The following is a 27,987-nucleotide window of genomic DNA, read 5'->3' on the forward strand; positions in this document are numbered from 1 at the left end:
ACTTATAAATAAACATTGAAGAAATATGAAGTATAACTTTTAAGTGCTATAAGTATTAATTTCCTGACAATGTTAGCAGGAAACAGAGGACAAGATGGGTTTTATGAGTCAAACAGCGGAGGTTTCTCCTCGGATGTACTGCCTAAAACAAAGCCAAAACGCAACCAAAACACTCGGAGAGCTATCAAAGACACGCGAACGTCAGAGAAAGCACTCCAAGGAATGGGAAATAATGGAGGCAAATTATCAGAGATAAGTTTTGATTCCATTAGTGGTGAAAATTCCGTAAAATGTTCTGGGAATGTGAAGAGAGGAAAAGAAATAAATTCAAACAGTCAGGTATGAAATACTGATTATGATGTGCATCCTCCCCCCTTTTTTCTGTGCATATAGCCCATTTCACATGTTTCATGTGCATAATTTACTTGTACCAATAACCTACATTGCACGTTCCACAGGAATGGGTAGCCTGGCATCCGACCTCAATATAATACCTCATCGATCTACTGAGCACTGAGCCAGGATCCCAGGCTAAGGAATGGTGTGGGGGGGGGGGGGTATACTTGTCACGGAATAGAAGTTCCTTTATAATATTATTTCCAAATGGAAAAAATGATCTGGAATATCATTTCCAAAATAACAAATATTACAGTAGTATAGAATATTTGTTCCAACAGGAATCTGGGAATAGATATTATGACAATGTTTATAAGTTTCCATTGGAACTTCTGTTAGGTCATGTAGGTGGAACAAATATACGTTGACATACTATCCTCATTATTAAGAAATATTATAGAAATGTGATGAATTATTTTTTATTTTTAGAGGATCAATACAATAATTGATTATAAATAACTTATAAAAAGGTTAATTTAATTCATCATGTTCATTGTTGTAATATACATGATAGACATACATGTATAATTTCAAACAATTTTCCATAAGTCCAAATTTGAAATTTTCTGCTCAGTTAATTTTCCTTTTATAGTTTTTTAAGCTGTATACGGCTAATGATAACAATTATAAGTTGTACATGATGTATGCAGCAGAGTACATATAGACCTTTCAGTTTGTGAGATGAATTTAGAGAGAAACAAATAATTATTTATAAGTGTGTAATGTGACAGTTATGCCTATAGGTTTATGTTTTGTAATGAAAAAAGAAATCATATTGATATACATGATATAAAACATAAAGTACATGTACAAATATATCTATGTAAAACATGTTAAATAAGGCTATGTACAAATGTAGTATGATTGCCAATGAGACAAATTTCCATCAGAGTTAAAATCATATACTGTGGATTCAGTTGGTAGGATACCAATTTAAGTAGATTTTGTGGGTACACATGGTACCTGTAGGTGAACCACAAATATAATTTTTCAGTGAATTACAAATTTTCCATCTGCTTCTATCATGTCTAAAAATCAAATCAAATATTTTATTTTTTCCAATCAGCAATGATCAGGGTCCCACAGGAGGCATTTACAATTAACAATTATGATAGTATAAGCAACAAACATGAGACATGTACAGTATATAACGTGACAGATTTTATAATAGACAAATTAAAATAGCATTAATAACAAAAATACATTAAAAATTCTTTTTTTTCCTTCCTTCCTTTCTACATTTGTACCAGTATTATTTCTATGTCCAGCTGTGCACAAATAAAAAAATATTAATAATAAAGTTTGAACAGACTTAAATTGCAGACTTTTGCAAAACCACAAAGTCCAATATCCATGAAAAATGGATATTTTCTCAATTCATGAAAAAATTGGTTCCAACATAATCAGACATGACATCTAGACAGGAATATGAACATGTATGCAACATTTAAATTTGAGTTTTTTGTCTGTACTTTGTTGTCTCTCTTCCACTTTTGAGGGCCAGGGCTTCTATGGCCAAATGGTAAAAGTAGTCAATCTACTTAATCACTTGCCTGACGACACTGGGGTGGTGCACGTAAGTTCAAATCCAGCACAGGACAGGTCCACTCAACACGAATCTAAATTGACTATGATAATATTAGAGTCCCTACTAAAGATCTGTGGTTATCTCCCGGCACTCAATCGATCAATCCACTTTTGAGTTTTGTTTCTCTCTTTTGTATCTGCTGCTTCTTTTAGAAGTTTGTATCATGTTCGAATTCACATCCATTTCTTTCAGTAGTATGGCAGGGTGCTGCAAAACAAACAAAACTCATGGTTTAAAAATCTTATTTAAATATTTATGTCAATCTGGTTTATGTTCAAGTGGAGTGTCAATCAACAAGTGAACACTTTATAAATAATTACACCAAGATGTAATTACATGTACATGTATATATGAAATTGAATACCCTGCATACATGTACATGTATATCATCTGTTTTAATAACATGAACAAATTGCTGTAATACCCCTCCTAAATTATTGAAAACAGTCATTCTACAAAAAAATATGTAACTTGAGATTAATATCTTATTGTAAATTAGATACATGTACATTTGTACACCAATTCAAGCTATAAAAGACATTAAGATGTATCTTAAATACACATATATCTATTGATGTCTGGGATTGTAAAGATTTTTCTGCATTGCTGATTAAAACATATACATTTATTATGTAATATCATCATGATTATCGCTAAATATTATGTACAGTTTAACTTCACCACTAATTTTTGAATTTCTACCTAATATCTGAATATGTATACAAACATGACCTGTATACAATGTATATAGGTGTACATGTACATGTAGTAATCTGACAAGAAGTTGAAAAATGCAAAATCTTGTTTTCACAAAAACCTTGAGAGTTATATGGTCAATTAAAAATCAGCCTTAAACATGTAATTTTTAGGCACTAAAAATTAGGGTACAGATTAAGAATAAGAATATTTATTATTCCAATCAAGGGCCCTTGATGGGCAGCATAACATGTACACATAAAAAAATACATCATGATTTGTAACAGAAAAACATTTTTATAAACTAAAATGAAACATTAAAAAAAGTCCAGACAGATGTTATTATCTTCATTCTATAAAAATCATATACATTAATTCCAGGCAGGAACAGACCATAAAATCATTACAATTATCATGGTTATTACATACATAAATTAACATTTCGTCTAACATCTAGACATGTAAATGTACACATAGTTAGGGTAAGCGGAAAGGTAATGAGAAAGGGGACCTTTGAATTTTGGTTTATGTAGTTACAGTGCCAGGGAACAGAAGAGTATCAACTAATTAAATAAGGGAAAAAAAAAAATTTCTGAATAGGGCTGGTGACCTACAGTAGGTTTTATACTGTTTACATGTTTGAGATAAATTGCTGATAAATTAAATCTGTGGATAATTCCAGGTCAACCAACAATCAAAATTATTGAGGAAGTTCAGGTCTCATTGGCAATCATACCACATCTTCTTATTTTCATATTTAATATAAAATTACATTGTTCTAGAAAATAAAAAGTGTTCAACGTTTTACAAATTTTAATGCTTGTGTATTACGTATATACAATGTATTAGAATTGCTATTAGTTTAAGCCAAGGGAGTATTGTTCCTTCTTCCTTGTATGAAAAGGTTAACATATATCATGTACATGTATATATATATTTGTTTTATCTCAATAATGGAGACAGCACGATTTTAAGTCACAATTTTACCCCCAAGAATTAGAAAATCAAACATCAATTAAAATTCTCAAAAATGTAGGTTAACCAAACAGTCAGATATATCATGATAATATTACATCATATGAGTGTTTACATATTTAATTTTTGATAATGTTTTAAACTAAGTCACCAAAGACACAATCTTAAACTCCATACCTTTACATTTTTTTGTCACTTGAGCATTTTGAGAGAGACAAAAACAGAAAAAAAATCTTATTTTATGTCCATATATTGCTTTGCTTTGTTTACATACATGTATTAATGTGTGCACATTTATGTTTTGAGAGTTTTATCCACAGTCCCATGACATTGAAACATGGTAAGGATGATTTCATTTTCCAAAAGGACTTCTTCATCAGTTCCACTTTACAACACAAGTTTGGCTAGCCTTTAACCATACAGTACTTCATCCCAGAATGATAAAAAGCCTGTTCATAAAAACTTTTGCATAACATAAATTCTCTAAACAAAAACAGTATTAATGTTAACCCAATGACTTGTATTTCATACAGGAGGTACTAAATTTTGTCAGTTAAAGATACATTGTATTTTTATGCCCCACCTACGATAGTAGAGGGGCATTATGTTTTCTGGTCTGCGTCCGTTCGTTCGTTCTTTCGTTCATCCGTCCGTCTGCCCCGCTTCAGGTTAAAAGTTTCTGGTAAAGGTAGTTTTTGATGAAGTTGAAGTCCAATCGACTTCAAACGTAGTACACATGTTCCCTATGATATGATCTTTTTAATTTTAATGCCAAATTAGAGTTTTTACCCCAATTTCACGTTCCACTGAACATAGAAAATAATAGTGCGAGTGGGGCATTTGTATTCTGGGGACACATTCTTGGGGATACTGGATTTTATGGTTTGATACAAACTTTACATGTGCCATATATACATGTATATAAGCCTATAGGAAATTTATACTTTGTTGGACTTTTGAATTCATAATAGTTTGCCTCAACACATGAATCATCGAAAATTGGTACCCAATAAATAATAATGAATCCAGAATTAGTGTTAAACTAATTTTTTATGACATTTATAGTTTTTGCCAGCTTCTACAATAAGCTACTATAAGGATCTGGATGGGGTTGACAGAATAAAAAGTAACGAGCAAAACAGTACAGAATTAAGGCCAAAGCAATTAAATAAAAAGAGAAAAAGTAAAAAAAGATAATAAACAACAGTGAATATTGAGGTGTTAAAATATAAAGAATGAAGAGTAAGGGTCAAAATAAAAATTAGCAGAGAAAAATGGTCTAAAAAAATAAAAGAATGATGAAATTCAAGACCCCTCTCCATTCCAGCCCTCAGTTATGGCCTGCCACCATCACAAGAAGTGCAAAGGAGTAAATAGGGGGTATGTTGCCATGATACAGTAATAGGAAATCTCTAAATCCACCATGTTAATGTATCACGTCATAAAGAGACCAATCCATCAGTCGGATTTCTCTGTATTTACTTGCATTACATGGAAATTAAGTACATTTTAGTACTTTAGAATAAATCATGTTTATCATTTTCTTTAGATGTATACATGTACATCCTTTTATATTTCTAAATATACATGTTCAGGTGCAGGATATTATCCTGTTAATGCAAACTGATGGATAAGGTTATAAACTGACTGTATTTGGTAGTTTTAAATGTGGGCGGCTAATGACATATGGTTTTAACTTTATAAAATTTTATAGAAGCATTGAGTTCAGTTTATAAGTGCTTTTCCTATAAGATACTGTTCTTATCAAGATCATAAAATTTAAAGAGCTTCTTGAGTGTGACATGATTAAAAATATCTTATTATATTCCTTGTGGGATATCCATCCATAAATTAAATCAAATCAAAAGTACATGTAATAAGTCCCTCACATGTTGTTAGTTCAACAAATCTATTAAATTCTTTAACAATACCACATCTAATCTTCTCCACTTTCAATTTGTGAAAGCATTTATATTAGGTGGAATCTACTGTATATAATTGAATTGTTATCATTTGTCAGGTTCAGGGCCTTTTATAACTTACAAGGCAGTATGGGCTTTACTCATTGCTTAAAGCCATTCTGTGATGTATCAGCCATTTGGTCTATATATGTTTAATTATTTATGAAGCACTTAGTAAAGGCCATGCAGACCAGGGCAGGATCTGTATTTTTTACTTTTTAAATATTTACAAATTTAAAAGTAAGATCAAATCTAGAAACATGAAAAAAGTTGTATTATAGCTAGGACATCTAGTTTTAGGGTAAAGATTGCACAAAATCAAAACACTATGGTACTGACTTAATATCAATATCTTCCAAGATAAATAAAATAATTTGAAAATGTCTTTAGATTTGAAATCCCCTTTCTCCCTGTTCTGTTATTTTTATACAAAATCATTGAGTTTTAAATAAATTTAAAATGACAGTTCAAACGTTTTAATCTGTAATCTGTAAAGTGGAAAATAATTGTTATCTCCCTTAGAATATAAACTTATCTGTATGTTTACACATGTATCTTTATTCATGTCAGACACCAAAACAACTTTTATTAAAAACATTGAAATAAATGCATAAATTTGTCATTTCATGATTTCATGATGGAAAGATAAAGAAAAAGGATGAGGTTTTGCTTTAAAATAAGAACTATTTAGAACCATAATAGGAAGTCTGGAAAATGCAAAAGGCCTGTGCTACATTGATTTGTAAGAAATTTAAAGGGGGAAATACTGTAATGGTAAGCAAGTGTCTTTCGGACAATCACTGCATAGTGTAGACACACAAGCAAGGGTTAAATGAATGAATATTAAATATGGAAGAAATAAAAACATCTGCAGGTTGACTTCTAAAAATATTATACTTGTGAGAGATTGATATCTGTATTATGAATTTACCTAAGCCATCAAATTTTTGGGATTATCAAAGTAAACAGTACGTCAGTACATTGATTTAATTAAGATTGTCACTTAAAACAACTAAAAGTGAAACAATAATTTTTTTTTCGTAAGTTTTATATAAGTGTTCTTGAAGTATCTGGGAATTTTTGCTATCACAATTGCGTCAGCACTTTTACTACGTTTTTTTTTTTTTATACATGAACAGACTCAATCACCTCAAGGGTTTCTGGATTCAAAATGATATCAAGTATATCGGATGATGCATGCCTATACTTGTGAAGAACTTTTTATGCGACAGTTAATTACATATACATGCATAGACACTTTGTACGCTTATCAAGCACCTTGGGGCTGTTAAAGTTATCATTGCAACTGATTTAAATGATTGTACGAATTTTGTAATAAACCATAAAGAAAAATTATGAGTAATACATATCAGACTACCAAACATTTGTATCATTCAGAAAATAATAAGTAAATACATGTACATAAATATATATATAAAACACATCCTGATTTCCTTATAAATGTATATGCAAATACATGCACATGTATAATGTTTAAAAAAAATATTTTAGAATCACTATTACCGGTAAATTGTTAATCGAGTACTCATTGACATAATCTGCAAAATAATCTTACCTACATAGAAGTGAATAGGTTTACTATAGTATAACATTGATCATTTCCTCTCCCGGATGGGAAACCCAAAATAAAGCTTTCTTTTTCCTGTTTTAAAAACAGGAGTATCTGAATGTATGAGAAAACGATGTAAACAAAATGTTCGTTTGAATTAAAAGTTAGTACTTGAAATCTTGATTTGTGAATATTTGCTTAAGTCAGTATTTTTGTAGTGATTTATTATAAACATGTGTTTTCTCCCTAATTACTGGATGTTAGGCTACTTCTAGTAATACAAAACCACAAAGAAAATGACATCATAATAAATTGAAGGAAAAACAAATTGGCGATATCCTGTCGTTATTGTATCTTAAAGACAGCTTTGAGGATAGAAAAATACTTTTAAATTAAATAGTGAATTTTCAAGAAAAACTGCAGTAAAACTTTGCACATATTGCTGGACTTAGATATGTTAGAATTGGATTCTTATTGCAGTATTTGTAATTTGAGTGTAAAATGTACCCTTTTCAACAAATGTTATTGTAACTAAAAGGAAATAGATTGCATTCTGCTTCCTTGAAATATAAACTTGCATGACTTGTGCAACTGTGAATCCAGGAATGGATATATACTTTCACCATTTATAAATGCACTTTGAAGATCTGAATTTTATTCAGTGAATGAAGGGAAAACAAGGAATTCTCAAAAGGAATAATAGTTGAAATTCATTTTAAGACTTTTTATGCATCATTGAACTATGAATGAGGAGGACCAGGTATGTTTATGGACCAAACCTTACAGATAGGTCCCAGAATTTCAGAACATAAGGGGAGGGGGAGGGCAGAATATAGGATAACTGTTAGTTCTATAACTATAATTTGTTAAATTCAATGCCAGATCCAGAAATTTTCAAAAGGGGGAGGGGACACTGACTGCATAAGAAGGGGCCCTATCTAGCAATGTTTCATTGATTACCTATATAATCAACCATTTTTTTCCTACAAGGTGGGGGGGGGGGGGGGTGGCTAGGCACCCACTTAATCCACCCCTGCAAATAGCTATGACAAATTGGGTATTATTATTTTCTGTTCCCTTTATTCACTAAAGTTTATTCTTTTCTATGATTTGTAAGCTAACATTAAAAGAAGGCCTTTTGGTGTTCTGATGAAAAGGAGGTGTATGGGTACAAGCAGTTAACCTGCCATTGTATAAAAGTCATGGTCAAATTTTACAGAGGAAACATATTTTTGTGTAATTGATAATTTTGCAGTTTATTTTGTTGGCCTTTGCTAATGGGTCACTGAACTGAATAGTCCGAAGGTGGCATCTGTCTAGTAGTCAGGAAATATGTACTGGCTTGATTAAGGTATTCATTTTGAACCCAGTAATGTTTTTATTCTTTATTTGTTTCCTTGTACCTGATTCAGATTTTAAACCATCTAAAATCCATCATTAATTTGTGTCAGGGACATTTTTTAGATCTAATCTTCATCAAGATATAAACAACAATATATAGTTTAGGAAAATATTTATCGGTTTTGTGTGTGTGTGTGCTGAAATTGATAACATATATATTCATGAATTTATACATTCAATTTAAAAGAAAAATAAAGGATGTTGACAATGGAATAGGAATTAGTAATATTATAATAAGGAGATGTGGTATGATTGCCAATGAGACAACAATCCACCAGGACTAGTTCAAATGAAGGGGATGTAAGCAAATATAGGCAAATGTTATAAACCGCCTTCAATAATGAGAAAAACCTATACAGGATGGTTGGCTATATGAGGCACTGACATGAAAAATATGAAAGAATTCAATTCAGAAACCTAACAGGCTTATTTATAACAAAACAATTTATGACAGACCAACAAAAACCACAGAACTACAGGCTCCTGACTTTGGACCCAAACATAAAGTATGTGGCCCCTAATCTGGGACAGTGGTGTAAAACTTAAGAACAAACTATAATAATCAGTGGAAAAAGGCTGAGCTTATCAGATGGATAAAAATCAAAACACATCAAACAAAAACACTGAGTTGACGTTTGTGGACAATTATTTTTAAAAGGGTGATTCCCCACCCATGATGAAAAAAGGGGGAGGGGGTCCAAATACATGTCCGCATTCAGATGCATTGATTGAGGTCTATGACTTGAATTTTATCTGCTTCTCTGAATATGTCAGAAACAAGACATAGTGCAATTTGAGTATTGAATTTCATCAGGTTTGTTAACATTTTAATAATAAGGGTGATTAGTTTTTTTTATAAGCAAAAAATAAAGATGTAATATTGTACATGAAATTTTATGTATTTTGTCTATTCTCAGTATGTGTAACCTTGTACCCACGAAAGGTTACAGTAGATCCCAAAAATATTCTTTTTTATAAATGAACTAACTAATAGTCAAGTGACTTACACTCAATCTTATATGACGTTCAGGAAATTGGTTCGTACTGTAACCATATATATATATATATAGATTCTAAAAAGGAAATTGATATATTATTTAAAATTTGTTCAGAATCATTACTTATTGAAGGAAGGATACAATCTTAATTTTATGTGAAGGATGTACAAAATGTCATTTCAGATTCAGTTGGGGGATTATTGTTTACCCCCTGACAAAAAGGAGGAGACACTTGGTGGAATAGCCTCCAGTAGGACAACAGAATATGCAGATCCATATGAAACAAAACAGATGTTAGAAGGTATTTATCTTACATTTTATTACTGTAAATTCGGAAATTATTGCCAGCATTTATTAGTTTCTTTGTAGAACTGTATAAAAAAGTTGAGCTTTCAAAGCTTCATGATAATTAATTTATATTGTTTCAAGGGTAAACAAATTTTTTGAGAAAGTTGGAACCTACTTTGTGTAATCTAGGAGGTATTTAGTATGTCAATTTAATACTTCCATGATGTTTTTAACTCCTACATTTTTCCACCCAGGTCCCTGAAACTTCACAGGAAGATTGTGCACATGTGGAAGTTGTGCATCTGCTATTATAGAGTTGTTTGGGGAATTAATTTCTCATTTTTCCAGTCTTTTTTCAGCAAAATTTATGAAACAGAATACAAGTTTTGTGTGACCATCTTTCAACCAAGATCCCTGAAACGTCACAGGAAGATTTGTCACCTAATGAAGTTGTGCACCTTTTATATTTCAAATATGTACATTTGTAAATATGCAGTATAGAGCAATCTCCTGGCCATTTGAGTCTTTGATCTATTTTTGTAAATTTTGTACCTTATAAATCAATTGTAAAATTATCTCACATCACATGCTGAAGCTTGATGGTTAGCTTGAGGCAATGATCCCCACAATAAAGCATACATATACTTATTTATAAATAGAAAATGGTGTAGTACATGTACCATTCAACAATCTTTTTTATCTAAATCTTAGCTTACTTCTGGGTAATTATAAGAGTGCATAATTTGTCTTTAACTTTTATTGCATTTTATTCTGATTTGTATAATCAAGTAACAGGATTGCATGGACATAAACATTTTTTATAGACTGTGTTATAATGTGATGGCATGATTGTGCCATTAGTTGATTGTCAACTGAAGACATTTGGTTTCCAGACAATAACTTGATTATAATAGAGGTGTATGAAGCACTATACAATTGTACCACAACAGGAAGGTTGGGACAGAATTATGGAGGTTATGGCCTGAACAGATAAGGAATAAGGGGGCAAAAAACTTGGATTTCTTTTTTAGGTCAATTGAATTAAACTAGTGTACAATGTATATAGATTAAATAGTGTATGGATCTCTATGAAATTGTACCATTGCTACATGGAATTTTAAGAAATTATACAGGGGAAATAAATAATGGTACAGCAATAGTTTGCGCCAAAAACTTATTAATCTACTAGTCCAGACACTAAATATCAAACTTGTCCCTATATGACTATATAAAATTTTGAAAATTTTTACTAGTCCAAATAAATATTTACTGGTCTAGGGCATCGGGCTAGGGGCTAAGGGTGCTGACTGCAGTGAGCAAGTGTCTTTTATACAGTCACTTAATAGTGTAAACACAAGCACATTCCCCATTTCTGTTCTCAATTGTATAGACTTTCAATTTTTTTACCTGTTTTTTTTGTGTACATGTACCACATAATAATTTACCACCAAAGGGTCCAAATTGTTTACATTCAACAAAAATTGAATAATGGGGTACCTTTATATTCTAATCTAACCATGTATTTGGATTTTGGGCCCTGTTGTCAATTGAGGTCTAATGGAGATTTAAACAAAATAAAAAAAAGCACATGTTGAAATGAAAAACATTTAACCAAACTATCATGAACAAAAGAGACAACAAGGAGTAAGCCAATAATTGTCTCTCAGATTGTACTAAGTTTCTACAGTCAGAATGATAAACAGTAAGATTGCACAAAAAGAAGGGTAGAAACATATCTAAAAATATTTTCAATACATTTAGGGGAACATTTTATGGAGTAAAAATCCTAAAAATGGTCCAGAATTTCACAAAAAAGGGAAAGTTGAGTATTCCTTTTTATGTTCAGGGTTGTTTGAGTTGACTATTTGATCTTGAAAATGCATAAAGAAATACAAAAATTAGGCATCCTCTTGCTTCGTTTTCTATAAATTCATGCTACATTTTTATATAATTAGTTTTAAAACTCACAGTACTAAAAATAAAATATATGGGTCAAGTTCAATACTTTTCTCATGAGTCAGTGTAAGAATGAGTTTGTGTGTTTGAATAACACTTGACAGACTTAACAAAGGGATCTTAAAAATGCATAACTTCTAATATAGGGACATAATTTTCAGAGAGTAGAATTCTGATTTAAATCATAGTAGTTCAACTGAATAATTTGGAACTAAAGAAAAGTTTTTGGATACAGAAAACACAAGAAAAATTTAAAGGTCCTGGACAAAAAGTAATTTTATACTCCTAAAAAAGAAAGATACTTTTTTATAAATTCAGTTAGTACTAAACAAGGGCTTTTAAATTTTTTTAGTTTAATTTAATACAGTAGTGTCAGCTATAGTGAGGTGAAGATACAGTTGTTTTAAATTGTTGACTAAGGGAGATAACTGGAGTTTGATATGAGGAACAGTAAAACATGGGGATTCAGTTTAATATTTCTTTTTGCTGGTGTTTAGTAAATCACTGTCTTAGGTTAGGGGGAGTTGAGCACTCACAAATATGTTTAACCCCGCCACATTCTTTATGTGCCCGACTTAAGTCTTAAGTAGTTCAGTTGTTGTCATTGGTTACTGTCTGTAATATTTGGGTTTTTTTTTGTATAAAACTGTTTTGTTATAAATTAGGTAGTTAATTTTCTAAATTTAATAGTTTTATATTTTTCATGTCAGACCCTTTTATAGCCAACTATCATGACTATACACATATTGTGCAGACCAATTAATTAAATCCGAGTTAGTACAAATGTAGAGTGGGGTGCGCCGGGGACACAATTTCGCCGTTTTATAATTTGGAGTTGTAAATACTTCAAAAGATGGCTGAAATGGAAGAAATATGCTGGTAACTAAGATTTTTATAACAAACATGATTTTCTTTTAAACAACGACAAAATTGCGGCACTTACCGCAAAGGACCGAAAAACGGATAACGATTTTCGGCCAATTTTCTGAATGAATAACACGATTTCAAAGAAGTATTTCTTAGTAAATCTTTGACTGATTGCCCTAAATTTCAGTTCTGTACACCTTTAAAATGTCTGCTATTGCCATCTATAATGAAATTGATTTGAAAAATATTGTTTAAAGCTGCAGTTATTTGGGTTTAAATAGATGTATAAAAACGGCGAATATGTGTCCCCCATTGACAAAACATCAGGCAATTTCAAACACCCTTTAATCTAACTTTTCAGATGATTATTATTTTCAAACAAACACGTTTTCAAGCTTAAGAATATTTTGCATTTGAAGTTATCTTCATATAGAAATATCAGTATACTTCAAAAGCATATAGACCTGAACATAAACTGTGGAAAACATGGAAAGATATGGCGAAAATGAGCACCCCACTCTAGTACATTTACTGACATGAAAACTCATAAAATATTACCTATTAAAAATTCATATAAATTGGGAACTCATAGTGTTAGCAATTATGCTAACATGATACATAAAAAAAATTAAAAAATCAGATTATGTGGAACTAATATATATATACATCTTATAGATTCCTCCTCCTTAGATTTTGTAATTCCTGTTTGCCCCTGGCAATTGAAAGCCTGACAAATATTGTGAATGGGCATATATCTATTGTTGAAGATTGTATGTTGACCTTGACATGTAAATCACATTTCCTTTTTTAACATGGTCAAATGCAAGATCAAGAGGTCAGAAGGACATATTTTGTGATAGTTTACTTACAATCAAGTTAGCTGCACAATGTAGCATGCTTTATATAAAATCCTATGGATTTTTTCTCTGAAAATATTTGGTCAATTCAAAAGAAATTTAGTGCAAGCCTTTAGGAACTTCTTTATTTAATTTATTTTTTTAGAAATTCCAGTCTAATTTTAAATCTAACAAGAAAAGATGCATATTTTTATAATTGAATTAAATTGGCTTTAATAAGTACATAATTATAAGTAAATCAAGAACCAACCTTTTATAATCAGGAATTCCCTCCTTGAAAGAAAGTTATTGTTGAAAGTTGTTGACAGTATTATTCATTTCCGAGACATGACATACAAGTACGCCTGGGGCAATAATATCACAACTGTTTTGGTTCTATTAAGGTTAAACAAGAATTACGTATTAGTGGTGTTTTTAATATAACTTTATGACCAAGGGATTGTTATATTAAGTGCAAGCGGAAAAGTATGAATTGTTATTTATTAGAAGTAGGCACTGCATGATGTAAACAAATAGACTATTATATATATATATAGCTTTACTTTAATATTTGGATTATAAGTGGATTGTTTATCAACAATTTGTTTTGTTTACAGAAATCAGAGGTTTGTATTGAGTTTTAAAATTTACTTTATCAGCATTAATTCATCTTTCTTCCTAAATAATCCAAAAAATTTAAAAAAGCCTTGAATAATCCAGTAGCTCGAATTCTTTCCACTACTGAGTGATTATGGAAGTGATGGGTTTACCCTTCTTATAACTCAGTTATATATGTTATATAACACCTGAGATCACCCCTAGTTTTTGGTGGGGTTCGTGTTGTTTATTCTTTATAGTTTTGTATGTTGTGTCATGTGTACTATTGTTTTTCTGTTTGTCTTTTTCATTTTTAGCCATGGCGTTGTCAGTTTGTTTTAGATTTATGAGTTTGACTGTCCCTTTGGTATCTTTCGTCCCTCTTTTATACACTTTTTTTTTAGATGTTTTCTCCACCTTTTTTTAAAATTTATTTTGTAATACTACTGTTCCTGCCGTTTGGAATTGTTGGCTGTACATGGTTTACCTTCCATTTCTATCCTTCCTTTAATCCCCTATTTGCTGTCATAATTTTAATTCCCAATTCCCTATGCTTTTAAAGAAGGGGTATAATGTATGTTCATTCTTTCTTATCTGTGTCTGTCTCAAGAAATTTTGTTGTATTGTTCTCAAGAACTTCATGTACAAATTGAGTTTACTGAAAATGGGTACTAGGCTTCAAGTTCATTTGAGCATTCTACAATTAGTGATGCATTTTCATATTTCATCAACACCCTTTACAAAATATATTCTTGCTCATAATGGTTGTGTATATATAGCAGTTTTGTCAAATTTTACTTGAAATACTTTCTGAAATTTGGTATCAAGCTTCATGTGAGCATATTGTACTGCTTGATGCCTTTTATTGCTTCTTAACTTCCTGCTAATTGAAAACTGTATTATTTCTTACAATTTTTGCACATAATAATGGCCATGAATGAAAAGTTTTGTCAATTTTTTCTCAGGAACTACAAATTAGAACTTTCTTTATTTCGACATTAAGCTTAATGTGAGGGGGGAACAGGGGTAAGGGAGACAAGGAGAAAGGGGGCAGGAGAAAGGAGAAAGGGGTAGGAGAAAGGAGAAAAAGTTGGAGAAAAAAATAAAATATGAAAAAATAAAATATCTCTCTTTTTTCCGGTAAATTAAAAAAAAAAAATAAGGAGAAGAGGGGTAGGAAAAAGGAGAAGAGGGGTAGGAGAAAGGAGAAGAGGGGTGGGAGATGTGTGTATGCTAATAGACCAGAGACATATAAAATATATCTCTGAACAGATTAATGTTTTTCAATACATGGCTCATCAACTTCCTGTTCAGAGAATACTTAAGGGTATCATAAGTAATTAGCCAATAATAAGTTCAACTTGTTTACAAATTTTTAAGGATCTTGAAGATTTAGAGCTTTGACATATTGTATACACCATTATTACCAATCATTGAAGTCTGTCAGCAGACCAAAATAATATGCTGCAATGGAAATAACTTACTGCAAATATATATTTAACAGAAGATTCCAATGAATACATATAGAAAAAAAATAACTTATAATCAATTATAAAGGAAAAGAAAGTCTACTGGCTGAATAGAATACTGTGAATTCATTATTATTGGTTAAATACCAATTTTCATGGTTAACTTGGGTACAGGTGAACCACGAATTCTTGTAATTAGACATAATTTAAATAAAGAATTGAAATTAAAATCTATAATGAAGTCATAAAAATGTGTATTTACTTCTTATCCTAGTTTATGACTCGATAAATACTTCTACCATGACTCCCAAACAAGTGTTGTTATAATATTTCCTTCTAGTGTATCTTCCATAATTAAAATTTTTATATGTACATGCACAAACATGCATTTCCTCGGAATTCAGTATTTTTGTGATTTGATTTCACTTTTTACATATAACTGAATATTTACTCCAAAAAAATGACTTGTGTTTTAGAAAATAAAGGTTACTTTTCACATAAAATATTTAAATGTTTTTAATTTCTCACAATGGTCATTATGGATAAAGAAAAGATTAAAATGTAACATCCCATTATAATATATTTGTCCACTTGAGATCTTTATTATTGTAAATACATTATTATGTATACACGTCTTTGCCCCAAGGAATCTATTATTATACATGTAATATATTTTTTTTCCCCTTTGGGTGATATAAGTTTGATTAGTTACTAGCATCATAAATATTTTAATCATTCGTCATAATTTATTAGTGTATGGATGAATTTCCTTATGTACAAAATATACAGCTATTTTTACTTATAACTTTTTTCAATGATCCTAAGGTGAAATTTAAACAAAACATGACTTTTGTTAGACTATGATCAAGGTCTAGGATATCTATACAAACTTTATAAAGAAGAACAGGTAAACGTTTTGAGTTATTTAAACCATGAGGACATATTTTGAATTGTTTCCTTGTGTTGATCGGGGACAGGGAAGAAAATAGAGGTAATTTTGTCTCAGTATAATCCATATATTAAATTAATGGCGTTAAGTATAAGATAAAACAATAGGACAATCCGGAAATTGATAGTATTACTAAGAAAGAATAATATGATACAAATTGTTCGTAAATCTTGTGACTTATTTTGTCTTTTAAAAGGAAAATTTGCAAACTTAATTGTTTATTCTAAAATATTAGGTTAGACCTACATGACAGATTTTAGATAGGTGGGATAAATGCTGGGGTCTCAAGATTTATAACAAATATTTTCTCCCCAAAATTGTTTCAAAATGTCAAAAATGTGTGTCATATTAACATGTATATGTTCTTTTAAAGGGGTCAGTGCCTGAAAAAATGAATGTTGACATGATAAGCATTAATCTATTGTTATATATTTTCTTTAAGTTCTAGAACTTATAAAAGTATTACAATGTATCACCAATATTTAAGAGAAAGGCTGAAATCAGTTAAAATACTATATAAATTTAAATCAAGATCCTGATCATTCCAATTCACTATTTTGGGGCGTAAAAGGATAAAGAAATCATGTATATTTTTCCCTAAATGAGGGGGTGGCAATGTAAATATAACATGCATTGATATATTGACATGGACAATAGAAGCATGTCAAATTGATTGTATACAAAATGACCACATATAAATAAATATGTTAAAAATGTCACAGATTTTAAATGACTCACAAGTGTGTTACTAATCCTGGTATTAAAGGAGAAAAGAAGATTTATAAAGACATGATACATATGTATGTGTAAAATTATGAGGTACTACTATAAGTCTTGATTAAAAAAAAAATACTTTGGACATAAAAAATTGTTTTACTAATATAGACAGTTGTAAGTATTTATAAACAGTTCTGTGTAAGCTGGTGTCTAATACATGTAGGGTTCACATTAGACAGATTTACACTGTACTTAGAATTATTTACAAGTTCATGATATATTTCAAGTAGAATTGTTGAAAAGGTCAAGAACTGCATCAGGATGAGGCAAAAACCTTATATATATACAATATTAGGTCAATGAAAGAAAAATATAAACTTTTTTGTATGAGGCTGAAAAACTGGGGAAGGTCCATATGCTCATTGGTGTGGTCACAACCTCATTCTCTATAAATCTTACATCCATAAAAATGTTCAAATACTGTTATTCCAAACATGTAAGGTTTTTCTACCCCTAGGCATAGATGACAGTATGACTTTATGGGAATATTGGGATATTTCGTTTTCAACTTTGAAATATGTTAAGCTTCAAACTGTTTTGAATTTAGCACCACTGATGAGTCTTGTGTAGACAAAATGAGCATCTAGAGTACCAAATTAAAATCTTGGTGATTATTTTTATACTTGACAATATATTGTGTGACAATGCTGATAATATTTAAGTAAAGATTTGTGTAGATGTGACAAAATGAAAAAAAGACTTTGTAATGTAATTAATTTAGACTTAAACAAAACATGTTACTATACTAAATATGTCACATCAAACGTTTTAATCTTTGAATCCAATTTGTGAATCCTGTAGTAAAAACACTCAGAATTTTATTTTACCTTAATTTACTAAATATTCTATGAACAGGAGTTAAAATTTGTTGCATATATATTTGAATGAACCCAAATGTGACCTATCGAATTAGACTTATTATCAGGTTGGTACGTGCATAAACAAATCGACGGCCACCACATGTAGAGTAGATCTGCTTATCCTTTTTAAGTACCTATGATCACCCCCAGGTTTGGGTGGAGTTCTTGTCCCTAAGTCTTTTGCTTTCTTTGTTGTGTTTTGTGTACTGTTGTTTGTCTGATTATTCTAGATATATATCCACTTTTCTGGACTTACCTCAGTTTGAACATGACATACTTAAATTTGGATATCTCAAATAAATACATGTATTTAGTTGTGAAATTTTGCCTTTAATGTAAATTAATTTTGATTCATGCTTTTGTTTCTTACAGCTTTAAGAAGTAGAGGAGGAGGGCCTCGTTTCTCTGCGCCAGTCGAGGATCAGTTTACTTATGCTTTAGCTAAACCTCTTGAAGACAACGATCATCCATCCAAATCACAAAAGGAAAGTTTCCGCCATACTTATACTGAAGGAAGTAAACAAGTTTGTACCTCGTTAAGTGGGACAAGTGTAGATTCGGGAGTTGAGGACCCAGATGAATATGATCATACTGTGACGTGGGTCACAAACGGTGGTAAAAACAGAATGGCACAGGTAATACCTAATCCTACTTCTATTCAGACAGAGAAACATATTATACATGAACATAGTGAGACCAAAGATCCCAGTTCGCAAACAAATCCTGATGCTCATAAAAAAGACACTAAATTGTATGCTGCACCTTATGAGGATGCATGGGACACAACTGATAGCCAAATGAAATTTGACAAGATTATCGACAAGGCTAAAAAAGAATATCGTAAAAAGTCTCATTCAGATGATTATGAAGAACCGGTATCAACTTCAACTTCAACTCCAACTTCAGCAACATATGAAGAAGCTTGGGATTTAAAACCTAGGGAACAAAAATTAGAAAATACTGTGCAGGAAGCTCACAGGAGAATGAGTGAGGGACAGCAAAACTTATCAAAGCGAAGAGATAATTATGAGTACAAGGAACCATGGTCAATGAAAGGTCAACCTGAACCCAGTTCAAAGGTAAAAAATGGAAATCCAGAACACCCAGTGTATTCAGAAGCCTATGAGGATCCCTGGGATATTAAACAGCGTGAAAAAGTAAAAGCTTTAGAAAAACGATTTAATAGTGCTGCGATTTCACCAAAATCACCAAATAGTCAAGATCATATGGATGTGCCAAGTTTTCCTGCACCCCCACCGCCAAATGTACAAACATATGAAGAAACATGGGATAAAAATCAGTTTGTTAATCGAACATCTCATCACTCAGGTAAATTATTGATATTGTATTCTCATAGTTTGTAGAAATAGTACAGATTTGAATTTTAACTTTCGCTTTCATATCATAATAATAATTAATGTATAGTTTGATGAATGAAGAAAATAACGGTTGAGGTTGCTCAGAAAACTAATTAAGCTTAAACCAGTAACATGCCAATATTCCTGTCCTTATATGAAACTAAGAAGATGTGGTATGATTGCCAATGTAACAACTCTCCACCAGAGAATAATGGCATGTGATTTAACATCCATAGGTCCGACACTGTATAGCCTTCAACAATGAGCAATACCCATACTGCATTTTTCGCAATAATAAAAACCTCGCAATAATTTCTGAATTTACAGAAATAACAAATTAAATATTTTTAGCATGACATTGTGCAGTGTCATTCTAATTTTAGGGATATCATAAAGCCATTTCAAAGCACCATGGGTTTTTTCTCCTAATTTGACAGGAACTATAGTTTTCATAATACATGTACATGTAATACATAGGCACAAACTCTTTAGAGCCTCTAGTTTGTTCTTTAAGTACATTTCTAATGACAAATCATGGCTAGATTTTAATCTATTCACTACTTTAAATTAAAACTAAAGATCCTTATATGGTATAGACACTTGCCTATAACTAAAGTCTAAATATATGTTGACCTCTAGATGTTTTAGGGTTGGTTTTTTCCCTTGGTTGCTGTCTCCTTAATATGTATACCCCACACTGTCAGAATAAATTAAATTAAAGTATTCACGGTAAACTTTAATTTTTAATCCACAAGCCAGAAGCTTAATTTTACAAAAATTTTAGGTGGATTCTGTTGGATCGTAGAGAAGAAATATACAAGCCAAGGCTGGTGGTCTTATGGTTAAGAGTGAAGACTCTCATCTTTTATTTTATTTAAAGTTTAGATCTGAAACAACTACATGTATCAACCATCTTGAACCAAACTGAATCATCCTGAAAAACTTTTGAAAACTTTTTTTTTTTATCTTAAACATGTTAAATTCAGCATCATAGATGATAGAAGTTGTGCATTAAAAAATTTCAAAAAAGAGGGAAATACTGAAAATGGTCTGTTGATAGATGCTTACTTCAATACTGAAGTCTTATTAAAAGATGCTTAATAAAACTTGTTGTTTTGGGAGGGGCTAAATTTCAGCTTGTGTCACAGCTCTGATCATATGAAATATATTTCTAAATGTGGGTCCAATTGTTATTAAGAAATTATTCAAAATACAGATTTCAACTTCCTGAATATTATACAAACTACATTGTATTTGGTGAATCTTATTCTTTTGTGAAAACAATTTTATTTGAACAGTGATGTACAATGTACGTCGCTTTCACAAACATTCAATTCGCTGTAATGAAAGCCTCTTTCTTCCTGGATGCATCGATGCGATACAAAATTACTTTAGTTTTACTGCATAAATCATGAAAATGAATGCAATTTAATCAATTTTTACCTGGGTACTGTAATGAATTATTTTCTGTTTGAAATGTTTCATGGTACTAAGATACCCCCAATACCTGGTGTTAAGGAGCATACTGTTTCTGGTAAGCATTGGGTTATTTAATTGTATAAATCTTTATATTTCAAATAGAAAAGGTAAGTAGATATATACATTTAAATATTGGATAATACAGATTTATTATCATTTTTCAATGCCTTTTATGAGGTGCTCTTCTAATTCATGCACATATGATAATCCAATGAAAAATTTACATTGTAAAGATGTCATTTCAGTCTTATATAGGCAAAATATATTTATAAATGGGGTGACAGCTATACTACTATAGAATACTATTATTGCATTGGATGAATGCGGAGGTAAATGTCAATCACATTTCCTGATTAAGAAATAAAAATGTCTGCTCTTAATTCAATATGACATGGGACAATATCAGGCATTAAACTTTTGCCTTTACACTAAGCATTAGCATTAACAAATGGTAAAATATGGACCAAAAAATATGCCTACCCAGGTTGAAAGTAGAAAACAGCATGGCATTAAAGATTTATAACAATTCTATAAAGATTAATTGTAAACTTTTTTACTTTGAAGTAAACAAAAAAACAAAGAAAAACAGCCATTTTGATTTATCATGTATCAAAAATGTTTCAAAAAACATTTATTCTTCACGTTAAAATGCCATATTTTGATTGGCTAATGTAAGGGTGTTAATATATTCTATCATGTGGCTGATTGAATGTCACAGACTCTTGTCCAGACCAATCAAAATTAAAATCGACAATTCAATTAATTGAATCTACATCAAGTAATTTAAGACAATGCTTAAGTATTACGTGTTTGTTCAATTTTTATTATTTGACTGTCAAAATAAAACATTTTTTTTCACTTTTGTTGATTTTCTAATACCCCTAATGTTGTTATGTACATGACGTCATAGAAAAACTTTTAAATACTATTCATCTTCAAAAGAAAATAATGATAGGACATTCAGTATAATAAATTAAATAATACATAGCTGAGAGGGTGATAGAACAGACTGGTACCTCCCTAAAAAGCATTGTCAACCTTGGCCTGGCTGTGGTTGACAATGTTTTCTCGAGGTAACAATCTGCTCTATCACCCTCTCAGCTATGTATTATTTATATGGTGATGATTGTGGTTGACAATGTTTTCTCGGGGTAACAATCTGCTCTATCACCCTCTCAGCTATGTATTATTTATATGGTGATGATTGTGGTTGACAATGTTTTCTCAGGGTAACAATCTGCTCTATCACCCTCTCAGCTATGTATTATTTATATGGTGATGATTGTGATGACAATGTTTTCTCAAGGTAACAATCTGCTCTATCACCCTCTCAGCTATGTATTATTTATATGGTGATGATTGTGATGACAATGTTTTCTCAAGGTAACAATCTGCTCTATCACCCTCTCAGCTATGTATTATTTATATGGTGATGATTGTGATGACAATGTTTTCTCGAGGTAACAATCTGCTCTATCACCCTCTCAGCTATGTATTATTTATATGGTGATGATTGTGATGACAATGTTTTCTAGAGGTAACAATCTGCTCTATCACCCTCTCAGCTATGTATTATTTATATGGTGATGATTGTGATGACATTTTTTTCTCGAGGTAACAATCTGCTCTATCACCCTCTCAGCTATGTATTATTGATATGGTGATGATTGTGATCAAAGTGTAAGTTAAGCAGCAAATCTAGATATTTACTTTTGATTTTTTTTAGGTAATTCACCAAACCAAAGAAGGCAATCAGAAGGAATGAGAACAAGTCGGACAGAGATGATTGCAGAACGAATAAATCCCGATATTCCATTAGATATACAAAAGTAAGTGAAGCTCCACCTATTATAGCAGATGTATATTATAAAATTTAGAATGGAAATGGGGAATGTGTCAAAGAGACAACAACATGACCAAAGAGCAACAAAAAACAACCCAGAGTCCACCAATGTGTCTTCAATGCAAAGAGAATATCCTGCACCGAACAGGCGCGGATCCAGAGGGGGGGTTCCGGGGGTTGGAACCCCCCCTTTTTTTTGGCCGATCAATGCATTTGAATGGGAGCATATAGCTGGAACCCCCCCACCCCCCCCCCCCCTTTACTCTGGGTTGGGAACCCCCCCTTTTTAAAATGGTTGGATCCGCCCCTGCCGAAGGCGGTGACTTCAGATGGCCCCTAACTAAAATGTTTGCTACAGTTCAGTGATAATGGAGGCCATACTAGACCCCGAAACATATAAATGAACTAAAATTAAAAATCATACAAGACTAACAAAGGCCAGAGACTCCTGACTTTGGACAATGAAAAAATTTTGTGAGGTTGAACATGTTTTCTAGGATCTCAACCCTCAACCCTCCCCCTGTACCTCTAGCCAATGTACAAAAAACAAACACATTCAATTTTTCATCATTTTGCATGAGTCTTATTTTTTGTTTGGCCACCCATATCTGGTTCAAGTTTTGGTAAAAGTTTGTTTGTGGTCTCATCTACTTGAAACTTAGTACATTTGTTATTTATAGTTATGAGGTAAATTTTGAAACTATACGGGTATATTCCAAAGAGATTTCATGGAAATGTAACTAGGAGGTAGGTATGATAGAAAAAGATTTCTAAAGGTAGATCATAAGTAAAAGTTTTTTGAGACAGAATTTTCTTATAATTTGACAAAATGAAGATTTTCCTATGTTTTTTTCAAAAATATGATAAAAAGTATGGGTCACCGTGCTATTTTTCAAGCTATGAGTCATTGAAAATTGCCTAAATTTGGTTGGTTTGTTCATGAAAAAACATATAACAGTACATAAAAAAAATTCTATGAGATAGAATTTTGAAATAAATTGTGAGAAGATAGGTTTTAAAATATGTTTTAAGAAAATAAAAAGAAAACATGGTGTCACCGAACTTGTTTTCTTGCCATAAGTAAAAATAAAAAATTTCCCGATTAGCCCAGTATAAATTTTGTGCTAAAAGAGTTATCTCCCCTTAAATGGCTCATTTGAAAAAAATGATTTTAAAAACCAAAAAGGTTGATATTTTGTTAAAATATTTTGAATAATACAATAAATTAGCAAGTTTTCTATATATAAATAAACAGTCTAACCATTAAATTGCAAATCTGTTTCCAAATTTGCTGATTTGGGCAAATAACTAGACCGATTTTGTACTGTGATTGTACAATCCAAGATGGCGGTATACCATCAATCTACCTGTTGTATTGATGGTATTTTTTATGTTTACGTTATTTGTGTTTCTTTTGAAGGTTTTATCATGGTAAAATTGGAAGGAAACAAGCTGAATCACTGCTACTTATCCATCGAGAAGGGAGTTATTTGGTACGAAGAAGTGAGACACAAGATAATGTCTTCTCCTTGTCATTAAAGTAAGTCACTGGTCTCTTGTAAATACACCTTGTATCATGTGGATTTGTTCCATTGTACTTTGGTGGTCTCACATCAACTATATATATGTATAGGGCTATGAACTGTGATGGTACTCAGTTTTAGCAAGCAAGGCTACCGTACAGCCTTCAACAATGAGAAAAACTCATAATGTATAGTTGGCTATAAAACTAAAAAGGTATGGATGTCCTTATCCAAAACCTGAAACAATTTAAACAAGAAAGAACTTACATCCTTATTGTTAACAAAACAATATACAGAAAACAAATATGATAGATAAGAACCAACAAATTTTGCAGAATAGGCTGCATACAGATACATGTATCAAATATCTTAATGCAAGCTATAAATATTTCTATACTTACACAGTTATGTACATTAACAAAAATCTTGCAATAATTTCTGAACTAACAGCAAACTGAGAAATTGTTCACAGTGTTTATAAACAGATTTGATCAAATCTAAACATGTTATAAATTGTTACTATGAAGTTAATATTATTATGATTTGTATATCTGTCCATTTTTTTGAGAGAACTCAACAAAAAGGTGTAAACTATTAATGAAGGATAGGGTTTGATGTCATACATAACTTATTATTTTTGTTTTTATAGGGGAGTTGGAGGAATGCCGATGCATCTAAGAATAAGTTTGGCAAACGGACTGTATATCCTTGGTGAAAACAGTAAACCATTTCCTACAGTGCCTGAAATGATTGATCATTATACACAATGTGAATTGCCAGTTCTTAAGGCAGATCGTATAAAACTTTTGCATCCTGTTCCAAGGCATAGTTGAGAGTTCCGAAATCAAAGAAACATATACAAACTGTGATTTGAATTGTTCACTATTTATTTTATTTTTTTCATAATCATTTTAACATTGCTCATTCACAGAGTCTGAATGTGATAAAAAATGATAATTATTACAATATTTTTTCATTTTTTACGTTGTTATGCTTAAATATAAGTAAAATCATGTTATCATTCATTTTAATGTAAATGTTAGATTTTATATATATTTTGGAAAATAATTACAATGTTATGCATAGTGAGAGTCTATATAAAACACATGTATTTCAGCTTCAGTGCAATGTACTCATTCTAGAATAATTATAGGCATACACCATTAAAGTTATGACAAACTCGAGGTCATTAAAGTTCATGTGTAGATGATTATTTGTAAATAACTAGGTCAACATAGACTTCTTTCTGGTTGTTATGTGGTGCTTCTTTTGACCTAAATTTTGTAGTTAGAATTGAACCAAAGAAACAGTATTGTTGTTGAAATTTTTTATTTGTTATGTCTTTCATATAAATTAAAGATAACAAGCAAAAGACAAATCTAGAAAGTTAAATTGACCTTTGAAATTAACATCAATTTCGAGGTCATAGGTGACGGATCCATAATTAAAAGACATAATAGTTTTTTCTGTTACATTAGATGCATTTTCAAAAGGGGGGTCCCAACCCAGGATCAAGTTTTTGTAGGTTTTCCAACCATATGTCCCCATTTAAATGCATTGATTATCCTACCGCGGGTTTTTTTTCTATGCATATTTCAGTTTGACCGTTTCAATGACCCTTGTACAGCAGAAATAATGATATTTTGTTATTGTTAATTTTGAGATAAAATGTTCCATGTGATGCATGTTTACTGGCTTATTTGATAAAAAAGTGATATAAGTGCCTTATTTGTTATATATGTTATATGTAATATGTGATCTTTGTTATATGTCAACCATAGTTGATGGAATATGGAATATTCAAAAACATGTTCTTAAATAATTCATAATATAGTTTTTCAATTACTTTTTTTTCTGTTGATTTCTCTGTATTATTAATTCAGTTGCATCCACAATTTGTTTTTTCTCTTGTCATGTTTTTTTTTCCGTTTTGCTTGTCTAAACAATTAAGTCTTGTCCACCATCTAATCATCGTGACATTCTTCCACCACTGATTTAAATCTTATATAAATCTTAAAACTATTGGTGCTTCATTATATATCAAGATGAAATCTATTATTTATATAAAATCTTGATTTGTTTTAAAGTTTAATATGAGTTCCAGGATGTTAAATTTAGTTTAGTGTATGTGATAGAGTGAAAAATTATTTTCAAAAATAAAACGAGATATTATTTATAGGATATTCAATCATTTATATTCTGTGTATCAATAATACAATCAGTAGGGCCATGTGGTTACTCTATGGGCATATGTCCTGTTTAAAGATACCAGGAGTCGATTTCACATAAAAATATGACTAAGATTTATCGTAAGTACATGTATACTGATTTGTTCATAACTTAAGACCAATCTTAGTCGTAAGTTTTTTTGTGAAATTGACTCCAGGCTTATAATTTTGTACCTAGGACTCTTTCTGATAAGACTCATCAAATGTGATTTTGTTAAAAATTAATCATTAATGATTACTGTATATTCAATCATTTTAAAAGGATTATGATTTGATGGATAATAAGTAGCCACATTTATAAGTGCAGGAAAAATTAGTCTTTTAGAAGCTATGACAGTACATAATGAACCAATATATTAAGTCACTCAAAATTTGTATACCAGCCGAAAAATAAGTAACCAACAGCTTTCCAAGCTTTTGCAATATTAAGTCACTCAAAATTTGTATACCAGCCGAAAAAATAAGTAACCAACAGCTTTCCAAGCTTTTGCAATATTAAGTCACTCAAAATTTGTATACCAGCCGAAAAAATAAGTAACCAACAGCTTTCCAAGCTTTTGCAATATTAAGTCACTCAAAATTTGTATACCAGCCGAAAAAATAAGTAACCAACAGCTTTCCAAGCTTTTGCGAATAGAAAATGAAACGCTTTTTTTTTTTTTTTTTTATATAAAGATTATGGAAAATTGGTGTTCTAAGAAACTAAATATTTGTATTTTTTGTCAGCCTTAAAACGTGAGAAATCCCAACTTTGGTGTTTTTTTATGGTGTTGAAATTACGGGTACCTCATTGTTTTTTAACTTTGTTTGAGGTGTCATTACCAAAGAGAAACTTACTGCACTAAAAACATTTGCATGGATAGGTGTTGACTTTTTAAAATAGTTCATTCCAGGTTCAATCCACCATTTTCTACCTTTAAAAATGCCTGTACCAAGTCAGGAATATTACAATTGTTGAACATTTGTTTGATGTGTTTTGTCATTTGTCATTTGATTTTGCCATTTGATTAGGGACTTTCCGATTGAATTTTCCTCGGAGTTCAGTATTTTTGATTTTACTTTTTTCCTTGCATAAGCATACTAGTTTAATGAAGTTTATATAAGGTCACTCCATTTATATTTCATTGACTTTCTTAGATGGCATGAAAACAAATAATATTTTCATATTTCATACAATTACATACTTTGCACATAAGCTTCATTGAAACATTTATCATTCTTTCTTCATTAAAAGAGGAGTAAAACTTATAGAAAGTATTATATCAGAAATGAATTATAAATTTGTTAATTATATAAATGATAAAGTCCTAATTAGACTTGTTTGGATTAATAAAAAAAAGAAACTTTATGTTGTTTTACTTTATCTGCCTTT

The 27,987-nt window shown here is 30.9% G+C and overlaps 1 protein-coding gene and 1 long non-coding RNA gene across 3 annotated transcripts; one reads left to right on the top strand and one right to left on the bottom strand.

The window, feature by feature from the left end:
* Positions 1 to 27,963, top strand: LOC143072997 (uncharacterized). 2 transcript variants are annotated; one of them, XM_076248201.1, is made up of 6 exons: positions 1 to 339; positions 9,769 to 9,886; positions 18,557 to 19,513; positions 22,748 to 22,850; positions 24,285 to 24,404; positions 25,037 to 27,963. In XM_076248201.1, the coding sequence occupies exons 1-6, from the start codon at positions 70 to 72 to the stop codon at positions 25,218 to 25,220; spliced, it is 1,752 nt and encodes a 583-aa protein (XP_076104316.1). In that variant the 5' UTR covers positions 1 to 69; the 3' UTR covers positions 25,221 to 27,963. The 2 variants fall into 2 exon arrangements, with proteins under 2 accessions (XP_076104316.1, XP_076104317.1); XM_076248202.1 differs by lacking the exon at positions 1 to 339 and adding an exon at positions 7,396 to 7,946.
* Positions 800 to 13,971, bottom strand: LOC143072998 (uncharacterized). Its single transcript, XR_012977371.1, has 2 exons — positions 13,804 to 13,971; positions 800 to 2,191 (listed from the first exon to the last, which is right to left on the bottom strand). It is a non-coding gene; the product is annotated as an uncharacterized LOC143072998 (long non-coding RNA).
* Positions 27,964 to 27,987: the final 24 nt, after the last annotated feature.

The sequence above is a fragment of the Mytilus galloprovincialis genome, chromosome 4 (assembly GCF_965363235.1).
Source record: "Mytilus galloprovincialis chromosome 4, xbMytGall1.hap1.1, whole genome shotgun sequence".
Classification (NCBI taxonomy): Eukaryota; Metazoa; Mollusca; class Bivalvia; order Mytilida; family Mytilidae; genus Mytilus; species Mytilus galloprovincialis.